The 21,906-nt window shown below is 42.3% G+C and overlaps 1 protein-coding gene across 1 annotated transcript in view; it reads left to right on the forward strand.

Annotated features, from left to right (window-relative positions):
• LOC141219273 (vomeronasal type-2 receptor 26-like) overlaps positions 1-18,403 on the forward strand; it is a 29,053-nt gene extending 10,650 nt beyond the window's left edge. Inside the window, exons 3-5 of the mRNA XM_073666073.1 lie at positions 12,709-12,827; positions 12,891-13,408; positions 18,313-18,403. Of these exons, the coding sequence (XP_073522174.1) occupies positions 12,709-12,827; positions 12,891-13,408; positions 18,313-18,403 (728 nt within the window). The remainder of the gene's footprint in view (positions 1-12,708; positions 12,828-12,890; positions 13,409-18,312) is intronic.
• The last annotated feature ends 3,503 nt before the right edge of the window (positions 18,404-21,906 follow it).

Genomic DNA, 21,906 nt, shown 5'->3' on the forward strand with positions numbered 1-21,906 from the left:
CATGTATCCAGTTGCAACAGTCCTTTTAAGAAAGTTTAAATCCAACCGACATAATCAATAATGGTAACATGTTTATCCATCTTTCCTTCCAAGTCCACGGTCTCGATCCTCTTCCTTAAATGCTTCCACACAACTTTTTCTAAAACATGTCTCTCCTTTCTTCCACTGGGATCAGTCCCCTCCCAGGTCAGAAGTGAACACGCCCTCCCACTTAAACATTCACTGTTAGCTAAAACAATGAAGAATATTCTAGAAGCCTTCATCTGAGACTGCATGTAAGACCCCCTGTGGTGACAGCTCCACTGTGCCTACAATCTACACACACATAATGAGATTATTGGCTTTTGAAACAATGGTTAGATACTCCTGTAATACAGATTAGTGGACTGCTGGACATTTTACAAGTGAATCTAGTGCACATACTGACAAGTTAGCAGAACTACAGTACAGACCAAAAGTTTGGACACACCTCCTCATTTAACCCTAGAACGCGCAACCATAGAAATCTACACTTTCACATACCTGGGGCCTTTTAGGCCTGTGTGCAAATAACATGGAGTAACTCAAATAGAAATACTTTTCAAAGTTTATTTGAGATGTGAATATTTCAAAATATTATAATTATGTGGATAAAACAAAAAATAATAATTACACCGGCTTAAAACGCCCAATATATGCATTCTATATAATTCTTTATACAGTATATATATATATATATATATATATATATGTAAAACTATTTTTTTGTCTAAAAGTTTTTTATATATAAGTTGTAGTAAACATGGTGCAGGAATATTTCTTTTTCAAAAACTTTCCTTTTCAACTTTACTGATTACCCCAACAATTTTCACATATTTTTTCGGAAGATTGTTCCTTGCAGACATTTTGTCAACAAGTAGTACAGAAACGCTCAGATTTCCTTTCCTTCTTTGCTGGACAAATATAACAGTGCTTTCTTTTTTTTTCTCTTGGCTCTGGATGTTCCTGAAAATATACCACATCGGATCATAGCTTCCGTAATTTGCCTTGGCAAGCATTTCGTGTTGCTTCGCTTCATCATGGTAGGCATCAAAAGTTCATAGCAAAGTTCAGTCAAGAATAGATATCTCTTGTCCTTCCTGTTGGCATGGAATTCTGGATGAGTTTCACTATAAACAATATAGCTATTGAGGGCTGACACATCAAGGATATTATAAAAAATGACTACAGGCCAACGTTTTGTCTGCCTCTTGCACGAATACTCTCCAATCATTTCATCCATCTTGACCACACCTCCTTTTGTTTTATTAGAATGCATTATGATTTTAGGTTTCTGTTTCCTGTCATCGGTGTCAATACTTCCATCATGATGCATTGTTCTTAGTAATATCACAGATTTTTATTTCTTTGCTTTATAAGATACCATTGTCTCTTGATTGCAGAAATCAAAGACACTCTCATAAAGTGGTCGCTTGGGATTGTGCTTCATAATTGGAGGAATTTCACGGCGGTTTAGCCTCATAGTACCAACAAGTGTGAGTTTTTTCTGAAGCAAAAATTTGCCCAGTTCCAGATTGGTAAAGTAGTTGTCCATTGTTATATTTTTTTACAGAATTAAAAATCGGTACTGCAAGCTTTTTTACTATGTCAGAACATAGGACTTTCTGGACTGGAGCATCAGCTTCTTTTCCACAGTAAATCAGACCATTCATGCCATAATAGCTTGCAGAATCACACATCCAGAAAATTTTTATGCCATACTTGGCAGGTCTACTGGGCATGTACTGAATGAATTTGCAACGTCCCCTAAAGGCAAGAAGTTACTCATCCACTGTCACATTGTCATTAGAATGGTAAAGGTTTGTACAGTTTTTGATGAAAAGATTTTAGCTAATAGGGGCTAATTTATCTGTTTCCAACCTCACAGCACGAGTTCTCTTATCATCAAAATGAAGGCTTCTCCGAATATTCTCAAATCTATTGACTGACATTGTAGCTTTGTAGTGTGGATTTGAAAAAGGGTTCAGAAATAATTCTCTGATTGGAACATCGTACGATTTTGTACACCCTGCCAGAAGAGTAAGGGCAATAAAACCATATAGTTCCTCTTTTATTATATTTTTCCATGTTTTTTTTCTTCCTGAAGCGATATGTTTTCCTTCTAAGTAACAGTACAGACAAAAAGACTGAAGATCACATGTAAACCAAGTACAGGCCGAAAAGGCCCCAGGTATGTGAATATGGGGTAGTCCCCAAAAAGAGTTGTTTTACCGATATGCCTATAACATAAAAATATATGAACAACTGGAAATTACTGACAACTATATACCTGAGGAATACCTAGAGTTTCAAAATTCTAACTAAAGTAATCTTGATGAAAATAGAAAACAAGTAACCTAGCAGGCCTGCGAGGCCCCAGGTATGCGTTCTAGGGTTAAAGATTTTTCTGTATTTTCTTGACTTTGAAAATTGTACTTTCACACTGAAGGCAACAAAACTATGAATTAACACATGTGGAATTGTATACTTAACAAAAAAGTGTGAAACAACTGAAAATATGTCTTATATTCTAGTTTCTTCAAAGTAGTCACCTTTTGCTTTGATGACTGCTTTGCACACTCTTGGCATTCTCTTGATGAGCTTCAAGAGGTAGTCACCAGAAATGTTCTTCCAACAATCTTGAAGGAGTTCCCAGAGATGCTTAGCACTTGATGGCCCTTTTGCCTTCACTCTGCGGTCCATCTCACTCCAGACCATGTCGATTGGGTTCAGGTCTGGTGACTGTGGGGGCCAGGTCATTTTATCGTAGCACCCCATAACTCTCCTTCTTGGTCAAATATCCCTTACACAGCCTGGAGGTGTGTTTGGGGTCATTGTCCTGTTGAAAAATAAATGATGGTCCATCTAAATGCAAACCGGATGGAATAGCATGCCGCTGCAAGATGCTGTGGTAGCCATGCTGGTTCAATATGCCTTCAATTTTGAATAAATCCCCAACAGTGTCACCAGCAAAGCACCCCACACCATCACACCTCCTCCTCCATGCTTCACAGTGGGAACCAGGCATGTAGAGTCCATCCGTTCATTTTTTCTGCATCTCACAAAGACATGGTGGTTGGAAGCAAAGATCTCAAATTTGGACTCATCAGACCAAAGCACAGATTTCCACTGGTCTAATGTCCATTCCTTGTGTTCTTTAGTCCAAACAAGTTTCTTCTGCTTGTTGCCTGTCCTTAGCAGTGGTTTACTAGCAGCTATTTTACCATGAAGGCCTGCTGCACAAAGTCTCCACTTAAAAGTTGGTGAAGAGATGTGTCTGCTGCTAGAACTCTGTGTGGCATTGACCTGGTCTCTTATCTGAGCTGCTGTTAACTTGCGATTTCTGAGGCTGGTGACTCGGATAAACTTATCCTCAGAAGCAGAGGTGTCACTTTTGATCTTCCTTTCCTGGGGCGGTCCTCATGTGAGCCAGTTTCTTTGTAGCGCTTGATGATTTTTGCAACTGCACTTGGGGACACTTTCAAAGTTTTCCCAATTTTTCAGACTGACTGACCTTCATCTCTTAAAGTAATGATGGCCACTCGTTTTTCTTTACTTAGCTGCTTTTTTCTTGCCCTAATACAAATTCTAACAGTCTATTCAGTAGGACTATCAGCTGTGTATCCACCAGACTTCTGCTAGTGGATACACAACTGATGGTCCCAACCCCATTTATAAGGCAAGAAATCCCACTTATTAAACCTGACAGGGCACACCTGTGAAGTGAAAACTATTTCCGGGTGACTACCTCTTGAAGCTCATCAAGAGAATGGCAAGAGTGTGCAAAGCAGTCATCAAAGTAAAAGGTGGCTACTTTGTAGAACCTAAAATATAAGACATATTTTCAGTTGTTTCACACTTTTTTGTTAAGTATATAATTTTACATGTGTTAATTCATAGTTTTGATGCCTTCAGCGTGAATGTACAATTATCATAGTCAGGAAAGTACAGAAAAATCTTTAAATGAGAAGGTGTGTCCAAACTTTTGGTCTGTACTGTATATAAAACATAATTAAATCACTAATAAAACACAATAATTATATTGACCAAAATGATGGTCCATTGCTGGAAAAGTATCATAGTCTTTAGTAAGTGGGCAGCTTCTCCCAGCGCTGTGTTGTTTTGACCAATTGTCTTCAAGTTCACTTATTTTATTTATATTTGCTTTGATCTGAAGTTTGCCATCAGGTTCAATATAATTACAACAGGTGGGACGAATTATTTGACACATTCCCCCTACTTTTGCTGTCAGGTAATCTAGTACTATAGTATGCTGATTAGTAATTATGATTAATTATCTCTGTATCTTATTAGTCTCGTTGAAAATCTCAAAAACCTGGAAAATGTGATCATCCAGGTAACCAGTGACTTCCACCAACTTATCTCACATCTGTGTTTTAAAGGGATATATTAACATATTGCTGAATATTTTATTTATAGTGATGAGCAAACATGCTCGCCACTGCTCGGTACTCGAGATGCTCGGAGCTCGCCGAGTACTTTCGAGATGCTCGGGCGGGAGCTCGGGTCCCCGTCCTGCATGTTAGCCGCTATTTAGAGTGCCAATCATGCAGGGATTGTCTGCCACTCATTGTAATGTCACAGCCATGGTGGTTGTGGCATTACAGTGATTGCCCAGATCGATGGGAACAGTGCTCACAGTGAAACATGAAAAGCCGGAAATTCAGCAGCGGCATACACCGGTACCCGACAATTTAGAACAGAAAGAATAGAGCATCACACATAGATTAGATAGATAAAAACATGTCAGTCGCATATATAACTAGTACAGTGACAGTGTTGGTTACTGGGCTTGTTATTTAGTGTTAAAATAAAGGATTTATTAAAAAAAAAATTGGAGTAGGGTTCCCCTTAATTTTAGTCTCTAGCAGAGGTTAAGCAGACGGCTGGGGCAGATGTTTGAAGCCTGGGAAGGGGGTAATACCCACGGAGCTTCCCAGGCTACTAATATCAGCCCCCAGCTGAATACCTAGCCTTTACTAGCTATTAAAATGGGGGACCCAAAAAAAAATGACGTGGGATTCCCCCTATTTTAATAGCTAGCAAATGCTAGGCAGACAGCTGGGGGCTGATATTAATAGCCCAGGAAGGGTGCCATGAATATTGGCTCCCTCCCAGGCTAGAAATACCAGCCGTCAGCCGCCCCAGAAATGGCGCATCCATAGGATGCGCCAATTCTGGCACTTAGCCTCGCTCTTCCCACTGCCCTGTAGAGGTGGCAGTGGGGTAATAGGGTTGGAGTTGATGTCAGCTTATAATTCCAGCTGACATCAAGCCCAGGTTAGTAATGGAGAGGCATCTATTTGACACCCCCATTACTAACCCCATAGTCAAAGTTAAAAAAAACACAAACACCCAGAATAAAGTATTTTAATTGAAATAAAGACACAATTCTATATTGTTCTAAATTAAACTCTACTTACCGTCACGCCCATTCCAGCTGAAGCCATCGATCTCCTGAAATAAAAGTAAAGTAAAATAAAATAATAAACCAACCTCATCCTTACCTTTCCATGGTTCCCAAGATGGCTTCAGCTCTGCTACATTGACATGACAGGCTGGATTGCAGCAGAACGCTGCCGTCCAGCTTGCCTTGCCGCAGACACTGAGAAGCCCCTCTGTGAAGCTCCTCAGTGTCTGGCTGTGACGGCATCCAGATGAGCCGAGTTCATGTCCAATGAACTCAGCTCACCTCATGCACGTCACTGACAGTGTGGGAGAATTCTCCTGCGCATGAGGTGCCGGCAAATGACGTCACCGCTTGAGCAGGAGAATTCTCCCACACTGGGACGGCATTGAGATGGCAGGTTGGATGGTAGCAGAACGCTGCCATCCAGTTTGTCATCCTTAAGAGACACTGCAGAGCACAAGCATTACATAATGTAGCAAATGTTTTTTTCAAACAAAGTCTATCTAGACATATAGTGATGAAGCACAATAAAAACTTTGATGTGGTCAAACTTACACCACTGGAACAAATCAATATAGAATCACTAAATAGAAAAAGAGACATTGAATTCTAAAGAATCATTTTGGATATTTAAATTGCGATGTTTATTTCCAGATGGTCTGAAGGATAAAACTAGAACAAGTTTGATCATCATTACAAATAATTTTTATTATGGATCCCTATTTTATTATGAATCTCTGTTTTTTCTAGAAATATGAGTATTTGTAATGTAAAGTCCTACATCTAAATAGCTAAATAGCAAAGTACCAATGTATATATAAACATTCCCCGTTTATGTATCTTTTCCCACAAGTGTTGTATCTATATATTTTTTTATACACATGCATATATCTTTTTTTCTTCCCTAAATTTTATATATATATAAATATATACTGTATATATAAATATATACTTATGTGTATATGTTTTTTTTTCATTTAATTTATTTATTATTCAATATTATTTAACACATAAAGAACAGATCTGTATTTTTAGTTTTCTAGATAATGGGATGTTAATCAGATTGACATGTTTCTTACAAAGAAAGGTTTTGCTATTTGTTATTTTATATATAATATTTATATGTTTTTATGTTTTTTGTTTATATATATGAAAAAAACTGACAACAATGCAGAATGAAGCACTCCTCCTCTTCCTCTTTTGTAACCCCTCCCTCTCTTACTCTGGCAAAGGGCTATAAAAGAAGGTCAAATTGATTTTTTCCATACACCTGAAGAAGGCTGCAAACAGCCAAAACTCGTTGTGTATATAATTTTTATTTGTTTTATATTAGTGTGAATAAAACAATTTTACTTCCAAGCAACCTAAAGTTCCTGCACCTTGATCTCCCTCGGTGGCAAAGACTGCACCATCATCTAGTTTTCCTTTTGACATGGTCATTGGTGAACTTCAAACGGGCTTGGACATGTGGTGGCATGCGAGGGGGACCTTGTATACCCTACAGGATTTTAATCCATGACTGACGGCGTACTGTGTTATTAATGGTAATGTTTGAGGTTGTGGTCCCAGCTCTCTTCAGGTCACTAACCAGGTCCTCCCATGTAGTTATGGGCTTATTCCTGACGTTTCTCCGAATCATCCTCTCCCCATGAGGTGAGATCTTGCATGGAGCCCCAAACCAAGGAAGATTGACAGATATATTGTGCTTCTTCCATTTTTTAATAATTGAGCCAACAGTTGTTGACTTCTCACCAAGCTGCTTGCCTATTAAGCAGTAGCCCATACCAGCCTTGTGCAGGTTTACAATTTTGTCCCTGGTGTCCTTAGACAGTTCTTTGGTTTTGGCCATAGCGGAGAGGTTGGAATGTGATTGATTGAGAGTGTGGGCAGGTGTCTTTTATACAGGTAACGAGTTCAAACAAGTGCAATTAATACAGGTAGTGAGTGCTGAGTAGGAGGGCTTCTTAATCATGCTCTTCTGTTCGGATAAAAATGACCGAATTTAAAATTTTATATTTTTTTAAATATTCATTATGTGGTTCTGAAACTTGAGGTAAATTGACTTTTCCTCATTTGAGGGGTTCTTACTATAAGTTTTTTATTTTTTACTTTTTGCTTCATGTTTTTTTTTACACTTGTACTGATCAGACAAAAATGACCAATAGCCATTTATTCTAATCTCCAGCCATTTTTTGAGTAAAATAAAGGAGCTATAATCGAATTTTGGACTATATATTGCATCTACTACTATTCATTAATTTATCTCGGTCATTTTGGTCCGTGCAGATTTACACATACATACTGTTATGATCTGCAACAAGTACTAAGGGAAGATAGGGGAAAGCTGTCCCTACAGTAAGCCTAAGCTGAATCCCTACGATGTAGCGGGCTGCCTGTTCCTAGCAAACAGACACGTCTTAGTCCTTGGCTAGTCAGAACAAAGACCTATAGCATTAAGGGAGGGGTCCCTAAAAGAACTAAGGACTGGGACAAAAATGGGACACCTCCTAAACAGAGAAGTTGTTGCAGAACACAAAAAGACAAACTGAAAAAAAGGTACTAGAGGTCCCAGAATGACCAAGCGAACTGACAGAGAAAGTCACCAAAGCACCAGGCTAGAGAAACAGTCAAACACTGAAGTCCAGCACAGCCAAAAGGGCGGAGCTGGAATATAAAGGCAGATTGTCTCATGACCGCAAAACACAAGATGGAAAAAACAAACAGGAGGGTTCTAACACATACATTTTCAAATTATGATACAGCAGATGGATTCGCTTCTGGTATAGTTATGTGCAACATTTTTTCGCTATATCTTATTTACCGTTCGTATAGAAATATTTCAATTCAGTTGTCATCATTTCCCATTGTAAATGAAAAGATTTTCTTATTTTCCTTGTGTTAGCTGGTTCTATTACTGTGTAATGCTGACCTGAAAAAAGCACTAAAAAAATAATCCAGAACTTCCCCATGGCATCCTCAGTAAGAGAGACGTTTATAGTTCTACTAGATGGTGGCCCGATTCTAATGCATCGGGTATTCTAGAATAGGTATGCGGCTGACCGGGCGCAATTAGCAGAGCGGTGTTTAAATTTTGCACCAAAATTGCTGATTGGTCGCGTTCGGCTACCGCGACCAATCAGCAAAACGGTGTTTAAATTTGGCGGCAATATTGGTGATTGGTCGCGGGCGGCGGCCGCGACCAATCAGCGAACTGTGTTAGTGAGGACTGGAGAGCGTGTTTAAATTTGGCACCAAAATCGCTGATTAGTCACGACCAATCAGCAGAGCGGTGTTTAAATTTGGCGGCAATACTGCTGATTGGTCAAGGCCGCCGGCCGCGACCAATCAGAGATTTTGGCGCAAAATTTAAACAACGCTCTGCTGATTGGTCGCGGCCATCAGCCGCGACTAATCAGCGACTTTGGGACCAAATTAAAACCCCGCTCTGCATCGCTCTGCTGATTGGTCGCGGTCGCCGGCCTCGACCAATCAGCAGAGCGTTGTTAAAATTTGGCGCCAATCTCGCTGATTGGTAGCGGATGGCGGCCGCGAACAATCAGCAGAGCGGTGTTTAAATTTGGCGCCAAAATCGCTGATTGGTCGCGGCTGGCGTCCGCGACCAATTAGCACAGCAGTGTTTAAATGTCGCGGCAAGATCGGTGATTGGTCGCGGCCGCTATTTAAATGTGGCGCCCAAATCGGTGATTGGTGGCGGGCAGCAGCCGCGACCAATCAGCAGAGCATTGTTTAAATTTGGCGCCAATCTCGCTGATTGGACGCGTCTGGCATCCGCGACCAATGAGCAGAGCGCTGTTTAAATTTGGCGCCAAGCTCGCTGATTGGTCGCGGCTGGCGTCCACGACCAATTAGCACAGCAGTGTTTAAATGTCGCGTCAAGATCGGTGATTGGTCGCGGCCGCTATTTAAATGTGGCGCCCAAATCGGTGATTGGTGGCGGGCAGCGGCCGCGACCAATCAGCAGAGTGGTGTTTAACTTTAGCGCCAAGATCACTGATTGGTCTCGTGTGGAGAGTGCGACCAATCAGCGAATCGTATTGGTGAGGAGCGGGGAGCGGAATCGTATTAGTGAGGACCGGGGAGCGCCGCTGCCAGTGCGGATACTTCCACTCCGAGAAGTCGGGAGATGAGCGACTGCTCGCAGCAGAAGTATCCCGACCCGCAGCACCGCTCCCCAGTCCTCCCTTCACACCCTAGCCGCTGATGTCCCCACAGTATCCGCATGGTGTTACAAAGGTCCGGACATTTGTTTTAAAAATCGCTGATTGGTCGCTGGCGCTGCCCGCGACCAATCACCGATTTGGGCGCCAAATTTAAATATCGGTCGCGACCAATCACCGATCTTGGCTCCACATTTAAACACCGCTGTGCTGGTTGGTCACAGACGATATTTGAATTTGGCGTCCAAATTGGTGATTGGTCAAGGGAAGCGCAAGCGACCAATCAGCTATTTTTAACACAAATGTCCGGATCTTTGTAACACCATGCGGATACTGTGGGGACATCAGCGGCTAGGGTGTGAAGGGAGGACCGGGGAGCGGCGCTGCTGGTCGGGATACTTCTACTGCGAGCAGTCGCTCATGTCCCAGCTTCTCGGAGTGGAAGTATCCGCACAGGCAGCGGCGCTCCCCGGTCCTCACTAATACGATTCCGCTCCCCGCTCCTCACCAATACAATTCGCTGATTGGTCGCGCTCTCCACACGCAACCAATCAGTGATCTTGGCGCTAAAGTTAAACACCGCTGTGCTGATTGGTCGCCGATGCTGTGCGCGACCAATCACCGATTTGGGCGGCACATTTAAATAGCGTCCGCGACCAATCAGTACAGCGGTGTTTAAATGTGGAGCCAAGATCGGTGATTGGTCGCGGCCGATATTTAAATTTGGCGCCGAAATCGGTGATTGGTCGCGGGCAGCGCCAGTGACCAATCAGCGTTTTTTAACACAAATGTCCGGACCTTTGTAACACCATGCGGATACTGTGGGGACATCAGCGGCTAGGGTGTGAAGGGAGGACCGGGGAGCGGCGCTGCGGGTCCGGATACTTCTGCTCCGAGCGCCCGCTCATGTCCCGGGTTCTCGGAGCAGAAGTACCCGCACAGGCAGCGCCGCTGACATCCATGCGGCTAGGGAGTGAAGGGAGGACCGGGGAGCAGCGCTGCGGGTCCAATTGGTCGCGGCCGCTATTTAAATGTGCCGCATAAATCGTTGATTGGTCGCGGACTTGGCCCGCGACCAATCACTGATCTTGCTGCCAAACTTAAACACCGCTGTGCTGATTGGTCGCGGCCGATATTTAAATGTGGCGCCCAAATCTGTGATTGGTCGCGGGCAGCGTCGGCAACCAATCAGCACAGCGGTGTTTAAGTTTTGCACTAAGATCAGTGATTGGTCGGGTCCGAAGACCGCGACCAATCATCGAATCGTCTTGCTGAGGACCGGGGAGCGGCGCTGCCTGTGCGGGTACTTATGCTGCGAGAACCCGGGACATAGCGGGCGCTCGCAGCAGAAGTATCCCGACCCGCAGCGCTGCTCCCCGGTCCTCCCTTCCGCATGGAGGTCAGCGGCGCCGGCGGTCCTTCCGCTGATACCGGCCGGGAGATAAGCACCTCGCGCCGCTCATCTCCCGGCTGCATCTCCGTCCTGCAGATGGGTCCGGCGGTCGGGTTCCTTCTGCTGTTGCCGGCCGGGAGATGAGCGCCTCGCGGCGCTCATCTCCCGGCTGCATCGCCGCTCTGCTCCGTCCCGCAGATCAGCCGCTAACGGCCGCCATCTTTTTTCAGAAATCCCGCGGCGCTGATTGGCCGCTGCCGGACCAATGAGCGATGCGGGATTTCCTGGACAGACAGACACACAGACAGACAGACGGGATAAGACGATTATATATATAAATGTTTTATTTTACTAAGGATACAACAGTAGTTTCTTACGTTCCCAAAAAACACAAACAGGTCCTTCTGATGTGCACAATGCACCATGATAGTGCAATCAGTGATCGAGACGACAGAAAGCTGGACATGATTTTACATTACAATGCCACAACAGGAGCAGTTGATACTCTAGATCAACTTATAGGCACTTACTCCTGTAAACGCAAAACAAATCGGCGGCCAATGGCTGTTTTTTACAACATTCTTCATGTGTCGGCATACAATGCATTTGTGTTATGGCATGAAATACACCCAAATTGGAACAAAAATAAACTATATAAAAGTAGAATTTTTATAGAGGAGTTGGGAAAATCACTGGTTAGCCCATATATCGAAGAAAGAAAAGTAACACCCAGAGATGATGGAGCGGAAGCCATTGTCCACAGGATCCAACAGCATGCTAAAGAAAGTGAACCAACGGCTTCCTCCGGCACTGCTACGATACCCACGGCCTCCACCATCAATGCAACCAGCCTAAAACAGAAACAATGTGCCTTCTGTCCAACATCAAGTAATCAAAAAACAAATGTGATATATTGCAGTTGTGCAAAGTACTTATGTAAAAGACATGTAAATTATACGTGTGGCGAATTCAAACAGTAAATTTAGCACCGTGAACCTTATTTACCATTTCATATAGAAAAAAATGAACTTTTCATTTTTTTTGATTCTTTGGAAAAAAATATATTTACATACAGTTTGATGATATTAAAGTTTCCAGTTATATAAATAATATATTTTTTATGTGCAAATGTGCAATATGCATGAATATTACAATAAGGCCTTTTAACATTTTTGATAAAAAAAAATAAAAATTAAGTTTTTGATTTCATTTTTCATTTGTTTATGAACAACCATGTTCACATGCAGTATGATAATGCAACAGGTATAAAAAAAAACACTTACATTAGAAATGCTTATATGCAGTTAGTCCTGCGCAAGGGGGTCACAGAAGTATCTTAAAGCAAAGGTTCACATATTTTGGCACTCAGACATGTGTAATTAGATTATCGTCCACAATAAAAAAAAATACAAAGTCTAATCATTTGTACATATTTATTTGATTTGATTCTCATCCATTTTTAGGACTAGAGTTAAAATCTAATGCAGCTTTAGGTCACATTTATGCAGAAATATGAATAATTCAAAAGGCTTTGCAAACATTCAAGGACCATTGTACATGAGAGTACCTCTTTAACTGACGTCTGTGCCTATTATGTGATTATCACCAATATTACCAACACTTTATTATTTTCTTTTTTTGGGCAGATCTCTGTTGTCTATAAGTTTACATTTTTTCTTCTTTTGTAGACATTCTATCATGCCAAAAATGTCCAGAAGATCAATGGCCAAATGATCTTCATCAGTGTGTACCGAAACCTATTGAATTTTTGTCCTACAAGAACGACCCTGTGGCCCTAATAATTTCTGTAATTTCTGCTATTTGTTTTTTCAAGACAGCTATAATTTTTGGCATTTTCATTTTTTTTAAGTACACTCCAATTGTTCAATCAAATAATCAGTCCCTAAGTTTTATTCTCCTGGTTTCTATTATGTTTAATTACCTTTGTGTATTTTTTTTCCTTCATCAACCTACACATATCACCTGTATGCTTCGACAGACTTCATTTGGGATCATCTTCTCAGTAGCTATTTCTTGTGTTCTGGATAAAACCATCATGGTCTACATGGCCTTCAAAGCCACCAAACCAGGAAGCTCCTGGAGGAAATTTATTGGTGTGAAAACTGCAATCTGTGTGGTCTTCTTCTGTTCATTTATACAACTTTTACTCAATATCATTTGGTTGTCTACTTCTCCTCCATTCCCAGAAATGAACACTCACTTATTTAAAGAGAAAATTATTTTTCAATGTAATGAGGGGTCAATGCTGGCCTTTTCCATACTCCTTGGTTATGTGGGGTTACTTACGGCGATTAGTTTCATTGTTGCTTTCTTGGTTAGAAATTTACCAGATAGTTTTAATGAAGCTAAAAACATCACATTCAGCATGTTGGTTGTGTGCAGTGTCTGGGTGGCTTTTATCTCATCCTATATGAGCGTTACTGGGAAAAATACTGTTCTTGTAGAAATTTTTGCTATAATTTCATCAAATATTGGCATTTTAGGTTGCATATTTTTTCCAAAATGTTATATTATACTACTGAGACCAGATTTAAATTGTAAAAGTAGTTTATCCAAGAAAACATAGGCAAAACTTAAAATTGTGATATATGTATATATACACATATATATATATATCTATATATATATATATATATATCCGTATATTCTGGCGTATAAGACGACTTTTGAAGACTGAAAAATCTTCTGTCTAGTCTGGGGTCGTCTTATACGCCGGTAATGCTTTTGAGCTTTCAGAAATTGACATGCGGGGATACTCTGGGGGTGTTAATAAGCTGCCGTGGCCGTATCCCTGCCATGTCGGAGTTAATATAAGGTGGAGGGAGTTAAGATACGGTGGCGGTAGGTCCAGACGGTCAGCGCTTCTGTGCTGAAACGGACACATCGCTGCGTATTCCCAGCTCTGGACACAGCGCAGGGCTTCTGTGCCGACAGCTTTCACTTGTCACAGAAGCGCTGCGCTGTGTCCGGAGCTGGGAAGTTCGCATCGCTTCTGTGACAATATATGAAAAGCCGGCAATTCAGCAGCGGCATAAGCCGGCACCCGACAATTTAGAATAGAAAGAATAGAGCTTCACACATAGATTAGATAGATAGAAACATGTCAGTCACATATATATGAAGTACAGTGACAGTGTTGCTTACTGTACTTGTCATTTAGTGTAAAGGATTTATTTAAAAAAATAATAGTGTTTTCATGCACTGTCTCTTTAAAAAAGCCGGCCGGCAATTCAGCATCTGTACCCGACAATTTATAACAGACAGAATAGAGCTTCACACATAGATTAGATAGATAGAAACATGTCAGTCACATATATATGAAGTACAGTGATAGTGTTGGTTACTGTACTTGTCATCTAGTGTTAAAATAACGGATTTATTAAAAAAAAAATTGGCGTGGGGTTCCCCTTAATTTTAGTCTCTAGCGGAGGTTAAGCAGACGGCTGGGGCAGATGTTTGAAGCCTGGGAAGGGGGTAATACCCACGGAGCTTCCCAGGCTACTAAAATCAGCCCCCAGCTGAATACCTAGCCTTTACTAGCTATTAAAATGGGGGATCCCAAAAAAATGACGTGGGGTCCCCCCTATTTTAATAGCTAGCAAAGGCTAGGCAGACAGCTGGAGGCTGATATTAATAGCCCAGGAAGGGAGCCATGAATATTGGCCCCCTCCCAGGCTACAAACACCAGCCGTCAGCCGCCCCAGGAATGGCGCATCCATAGGATGCGCCAATTCTGGCACTTAGCCTCGCTCTTCCCACTGCCCTGTAGCGGTGGCAGTGGGGTAATAGGGCTGGGGTTGATGTCAGCTTATAATGCCAGCTGACATCAAGCCCAGGTTAGTAATGGAGAGGCGTCTATAAGACACCCCCATTACTAACCCCATAGTCAAAGTTAAAAAAAACACAAACACCCAGAATAAAGTCCTTTAATTGAAATAAAGACACATTCCTTTATTGTTCTAAATTAAACCATACTTACCATCACGCCCATTCCAGCTGAAGCCAACGATCTCCTGCAATAAAAGAAAAATAATAAAGCAACCTCATCCTTACCTTTCCATGGTTCCCACGACGGCTCCAGCTCTGCTACATCGAGATGACAGGCTGGACCGCAGCAGAAAGCTGCCATCCAGCCTGTCATCCCGCAGACACTGAGAAGCGCAGGCATGCTTGCGCTCCTCAGTGTCTGGCTGTGACGGCATCCAGATGAGCCGACAATGAACTCAGCTCACCTCCTGGACGTCCGTCACTGACAGCGTGGGAAACTTCTACTGCGCATGCGGGGAGCAGGAGAATTTTCCCACGCTGTCAGTGACGTGCATGAGGTGAGCCGAGTTCATTGGACATGATCTCGGCTCATCTGGATGCCGTCACAGTCAGACACTGAGGAGCACAAGCATGCCTGCGCTTCTCAGTGTCTGCCGCATGGCAAGCTGAACGGCAGCGTTCTGCTGCGGTGCAGCCTGTCATGTGAATGTAGCAGAGCTGAAGCTGTCCTGGGAACCATGGAAAGGTAAGGATGAGGTTGCTTTATTATTTTACTTTTATTGCAGGAGATCGTTGGCTTCAGCTGGAATGGGTGTGATGGTAAGTATGGTTTAATTTAGAACATTAAAAAATTGTGTCTTTATTTCAATTAAAGGACTTTATTCTGGGTGTTGTGTTTTTTTTAATTACTTTACTAGAAATTCATGGTGTTCATGTCTAATATTGGCGTGACCCCATGAATTTCGGGCTTAGGGCCAGCTGATAATGCCAAGCTGGCCTTAACCCCTTTATTACCCAGTGAGCCACCGCACCAGGGCCCTGGATGAGTTGGGTACAGCGCCAGAAGATGGCGCTTCTATGAACGCGCCATTTTCCGGGTGGCTGCGGACTGCAATTTGCAGCGGGTGGGGCCCAGAAAGCTTGGGCCTCCCTGCGCTGCAGATTCCAGTCCCCAGCTGCCTAGTTGTACCTGGCTGGACACAAAAATAGGGCGAAGCCCCACGTATTTTTTTTTTTAATTATTTCATGAAATAATTAAAAAAAAAAGGGCTTCCCTATATTGTTGTGTCCGGCCAGGTACAAATAGGCAGCTGGTGGTTGGGGGCAGCCCGTTCCTGCCTGCTGTACCTGGCTGGACACAAAAATATGGCGAAGCCCCACGTCAACATTTTTGGGAAAAATTAATTACAAAATTAATAATTTAGGGACTGCATCTTTATTAACCCCTCAATTGTCATTTAGTGTTAAAATAAAGGATTTTTTAAAAAGAAAATTGGCGTGGGATCCACCATCATTATAGTCTCTAGCGGAGGTTAAGCAGACGGCTGGGGCAGATGTTTGAAGTCTGGGAAGAGGGTAATACCCACGGAGCTTCCCAGGCTACTAATATCAGCCCCCAGCTGAATACCTAGCCTTTACTAGCTATTAGAATGGGGGACCCCCCCAAAAAATGACGTGGGGTCCCCCCTATTTTAATATGTTTATGAGTGACAGTTTTCCTGCTATATACCTGCATGTCATAAGAATTTAAATTAAAAAAGGACCATGTTAAATTCAAATCTGTTTTTTTAAAATTTTTACCGGTGTTTGGTATGCGTTGGAAAAGGGGTAGTCTTATACGGTGAATATATCCTAAACTCTATATTTTAACAGGAAAGTAGGGGGGTCGTCTTATACACCAGGTCGTCTTATACGCCGGAATATACGGTATATATATATATATATATATATATATATATATATATATATACAGGATATATAGTTATAACATATGCATATCTTCCAACTTTAAATTATAATAATTTTAATCCATTATCCTAACCTTTCCTAGTTTTTTTCATATGAGCCAACACATAAATATTGCTAGTAGTGAAGCTCATTAGTGTTCCAACACATCATGGTAATGTTATATGGTCCCTTCAGTGCCACCAAATACAGTATGATGCTTTACAATACAATCCTCCCATACAGTGTAATGTCCCCACAGTACATTCCCCACACACATTATTATGTTTTGATAGTACAACTCCCCACATACAGTATGATGCCCTACAGCACATTCCTGCCAAACAGTATGAAGCCTCTAGAGTACATCCTTTCATATATAGTACTAGCTATTGAACTCGTTCTATGCCCGGGTGGCGAGCATTTTTATTAGTATATGGTCTCCCATCCTGTTATGTGCAGCCCGTTTCCTGTTATGTGCAGCCCCCATCCTGGCATTTGTGCTGCCCCCCATCCTGTTATATGCAGCCGCCATCCTGGTATTTGTGCTGCACCAATCCTGGTATTTGTGTTGCCCCCATCCAGGTATTTGTGCTGCCCCCATCCAGGTGTTTGTGTTGCCCCCATCCAGGTGTTTGTGCTGCCCCCATCCTGGTAATTGTGCTGCCTGCATCCTGCGTCCTCATCCTGTTATGTGCTACCCCTATCTTGTGCCCCCATCTGACGACTCCATCCTGTTATGTGCTGCCCCTATCTTGTGCCCCCATCCTGCGCCCCATCCTGTGATGTGCTACCCCCATCCTGCTCCCCAATCCTGTTATGTGTGCCCCCATCCTGTTCCCCAATCCTGTTATGTGCTGCCCCATCCTGCACCCCCATTCTGTTATGTGCACCCCATCCCGTTATGCGCTGCCCATCCTGTTATGCGCTGCCCCATCCCATTATGTGCTTCCCCCATCCTGCTTCTCAATCCTGTTATGTTTGCCCCCATCCTGTTATCCGCTGCCCCATCCCATTATGTGCTGCCCCCATCCTGCTTCTCAATCCTGTTATGGTCACCCCCATCCGGTTATGTGCGCCCCCATCCTGCTTCCAAATCCTGTTGTGGTCACCCCCATCCCGTTATGTGCGTCACCATACTGCTTCCCAGTCCTGTTATGTGCTGCCCCCCATCCAGTACCCCTATCCTGTTATGTGCTGCCCCCATCCTGGTATTTGTGCTGCCCCATCCCGCTATTTGTGCTGCACCCATTTTGTGCCCCCATCCTGTCATGTGCTCCTCCATCCCATTATGTGCTTCCTCCCATCCCGGTATTTGTGCTGCCCCCATCCTATGCCCCCATCCTGTCATGTGCTCCTCCATCCCGTTATGTGCTGCTCCCATCCTGTGCCCCCATTTTGTTATGTGCTGCCCCCAATCCTGGTATTTGTACTGCCTACCATCCTGGTAATTGTGCTGCCCGCATCCTGTCATGTGCTCCCCCATCCTGTTATGTGCTGCCCCCATCCATACAAAAAAATAATACATTCCTACTCACCTTTTCCCCTCTCCCTTGCAGCACGTCCTCGATCTCCGGCGAGTCTGAAGGTGGAATGTGGAGCCGGGGTTCACGCCTGTGCATTGCGCGATCTCTGGCACCATTTTGTTGAAGACAAATTTGCACACTGCAAATTTGTTTTCAACATAATGGCGCCGGAGATTGCGTTGAGCGCATGTGCGAACTCCAGCGCCACACTCCTCCTCCAGACTCGCCGGAGAGCGAGGCTTGTGTCCTAATGGCGCAGGAGATAGCGGTATGCAGTGAACGTTTCCGCATACCACGATCTCCGGCACCACAGTCCTTCACCCTGGCCATGTCCTCATTCCTCTCACCCGTAACGGCAGATGTTTTCTTCTGTCTGGAGCCAGACTCCGCAGTTTATAGAGGCTAAAGACAGAGGGACACATCTATGGTTATATTAGATGATACCTCCACAGTACATTCCTACACATATTATGATGTCCCCACAGTACATTTCAAGGTTCATTGTAGATTCCCCATTCACATCCCCATTCACAGTATGATGCCCCCACAGTACATTCTATAAACACAGTATGATGTCCCACAGTATATTACCCCACATACAGTATGATGTCCTCACAGTACATTCTCACACACATAGTATGATGCCCCCACTGCACATTCTCCCACACACAGTATGATGTCCTCACAGTGCATTCTCCCACACACAGTATGATGTCCCCACAGTGCATTCTCTCACACACAGTATGATGTCTCCATAGTACATTCCCCCACACACAGTATGATGCCCCCACTGCACATTCTCCCACACACAGTATGATGTCCCCACAGTGCATTCTCCAACATACAGTATGATGTCCTCACAATACATTCCCCCACACACAGTATGATATTCTCACAGTACATTCCCACACACACAGTATGATGCCCCACAGTACATTCCCCACACACAGTATGATGCCCCACTGCACATTCTCCCACACACAGTATGATGCCCCCACTGCACATTCTCCCACACACAGTATGATGCCCCCACTGCACATTCTCCCACACACAGTATGATGTCACCACAGTGCATTCTCCAACATACAGTATGATATCCCAACAATAAATTCCCCTCACACTGTATGATATTCCCATAGTACCTTTCCCCATACAGTATGAAGCCTCCACAGTTCATTCCTCCACACACAATATGATGTACCCAAAGGTCTTACCTTCACACTGAGTATAAAACCTCCACATTAAATTCCCCCATACGCAGTATAAAGCCTCCCCATTACATTCTTCCCCATACAGTATGATTCCCTTTGAGTACATTTTTTATTCTTTTGATTTTTAACATACACTGTAATAGTTTGGTGTTTTAGTATACACTGTAGAACAAGCGATCGCATGGGGAAGGTCCACCAGGAAGGCTAAAATATAAAAAAAATTCTAATTCAAATCATTCACTTTTCCTCCATTACAAATAATAAAATAGAAAAATAAACATGTTTGGACTCACTGCGTTTATAAAAGTATTCTCTATCAAAATATAAAACTAATTATTCCATACAGTTAAATTAATAAAGAGATAAATACATTGAAATTCCAGAATCAATTGTTTTTTTTAGCCATATATACTATGCCAAAAAAGTCAATAAGTTATTAAAACATTATACGTGCCTCAAAATTGTATAAATAAAAACATCATCTTACCTTGTAAAAAATAGGCTGTCAACCAGCTCCACTGAGAAAAATGAAAATGTTATGTGTCTTGGAAAATTGCGACACAAACCATTTTTTATGATTTTACCAATTTAACATTTTTTTACTGTTTCAACAATAAAACAAAACGTTTGGTATTGCTGTTATCATACTGACTTGTAGTATCAAACTGCTATAATTTTTACTTCAGAATTATTGTTTTAAAATCAAAACACACAAAAAAAAGAATTTTCCTTTATCGCAATTAATCTGCACATTTTTTTCTCTGTTTTTCAGTATAATATATTTTAAAATAAATGGTTTAATTTAAATATACACCTCATCCTGCTAAAACAAGCTTGCATATTACTATGTCAATGCAAAAATTAAGCAATCAGTTAAATAATCTAGCCCAGCCAATCAGGGGTGAAGGGGGATATCACAGCCAATATAAAATATTAGGGCTGGCCAATGGACATCATTTTACACTTGTTCTATGTAGGGATAGGAGGACCAAACACACTGCTTAGGGAGAGAAAAATGCCTGATGTAGTTGTGGGTACTACCTCAATGGTGATGTACCAAATTAAAATTATAGTCTCAATCTGTGAATACTAATCCAAAGATTCAAAAGACATACAGGGAACTGCTGTAGATGTACTGTATATCCACTCAATGTAACTGTGAATGTGAATTGAATGATCGTTGATCCTGCAGTAACATCACCTAAATAGATGCATTTTTAACACAATGCAAGCAAGAAGGGCAGTATTGAACCCTTCATTGCTAATTTAGCAAATAAAATCAAATTCTGAATTCAAGGCTTGTGTATCAGTGAAAGAGTGATTTTTATGTTTTGAGAGTCGCAATGCATTCTTTAAAAAGGAGAAATATCTATAATCCTGAACCTTAAACACAACTGTTATCTACCAAAATTAGGGGGTTGGTTAAAATAATTTTCAGTGGGCTTCATTACTCTGACTACAGGGCCAATTGCAGTTGCTTGCTTTATGATGTGATTCTACCTAGATTTTCTAATCCCATTCTATTTAGTAAAGGCACTTGGCCTTTTATTTTTCACTTTTAAAAAAAAACATCCCTGCTTTTATATCATGTTGATTTCTGGATGTGAACCTATGTGTAGCAGCCTCTCACCCTAACGTTTTTGGTTTCCTGAAATAAGGTTTTTCTTTGGTTGAAGATTGAATATTGTCAAACTAAAAAATAAAATGTACTAAAAAATAACAGGTTAAAAGGATTGCTACTTGGACAACACCTTCTCGGTCAGAATATTTGGTGTCCATAAAATAAAAACCTTTTTATTCACCCCCCATTCCAGCACCGTTGCAACGCTTTCAGCACTCGCATTCCTGGGTCTCTCATGCAGTTGTTATGACACGTGAGCTCTGTGCCCAGTCAGCGCCGATGTCACGGTCTGCAACTCCAGACAAACCAAACATCAAAAGGTAGTCAGAGAGTAGTGTTGAGCCACCCCCGTAGTGTTCGAGTTCGGTTCGGTTCGTCGAACACCCGTGTGTTCGACGAACTGTTCGTCGAACTGTTCGACGAACACCTTTGAACACCATTAAAACCAATGGCAGGCAAACAAAAACACATAACAACACATAGAAAACACATAGAAAACACTTCAAAGGTGTCCAAAAGCTGACAAACTGCTCAGAAGACACAACTAACACATGGAAAAGTGACAAGTACATATAGTCATGCGAAAAGAAAAGAGGTGGAGGAGTAAAAGGAGGGGGAGACACAGAAATAGGTATGTCATGCCCTTCTAAAATCAAGAAAGGCTGGAGTAAAAATCTAAAATCAGCCTACCAACACCCAGATGTCGTGACAAGAAAATTAAAAAATATATATCTTTAGGTAGAATGGCGGTTCCATTCAGAACACTTTCCTTACAAGACATAGTGGTATCCCCGT

The sequence above is a fragment of the Phyllobates terribilis genome, unplaced genomic scaffold (genome assembly GCF_046119375.1).
Source record: "Phyllobates terribilis strain yellow unplaced genomic scaffold, ASM4611937v1 Scaffold_1__5_contigs__length_1240528914, whole genome shotgun sequence".
Classification (NCBI taxonomy): domain Eukaryota; kingdom Metazoa; phylum Chordata; class Amphibia; order Anura; family Dendrobatidae; genus Phyllobates; species Phyllobates terribilis.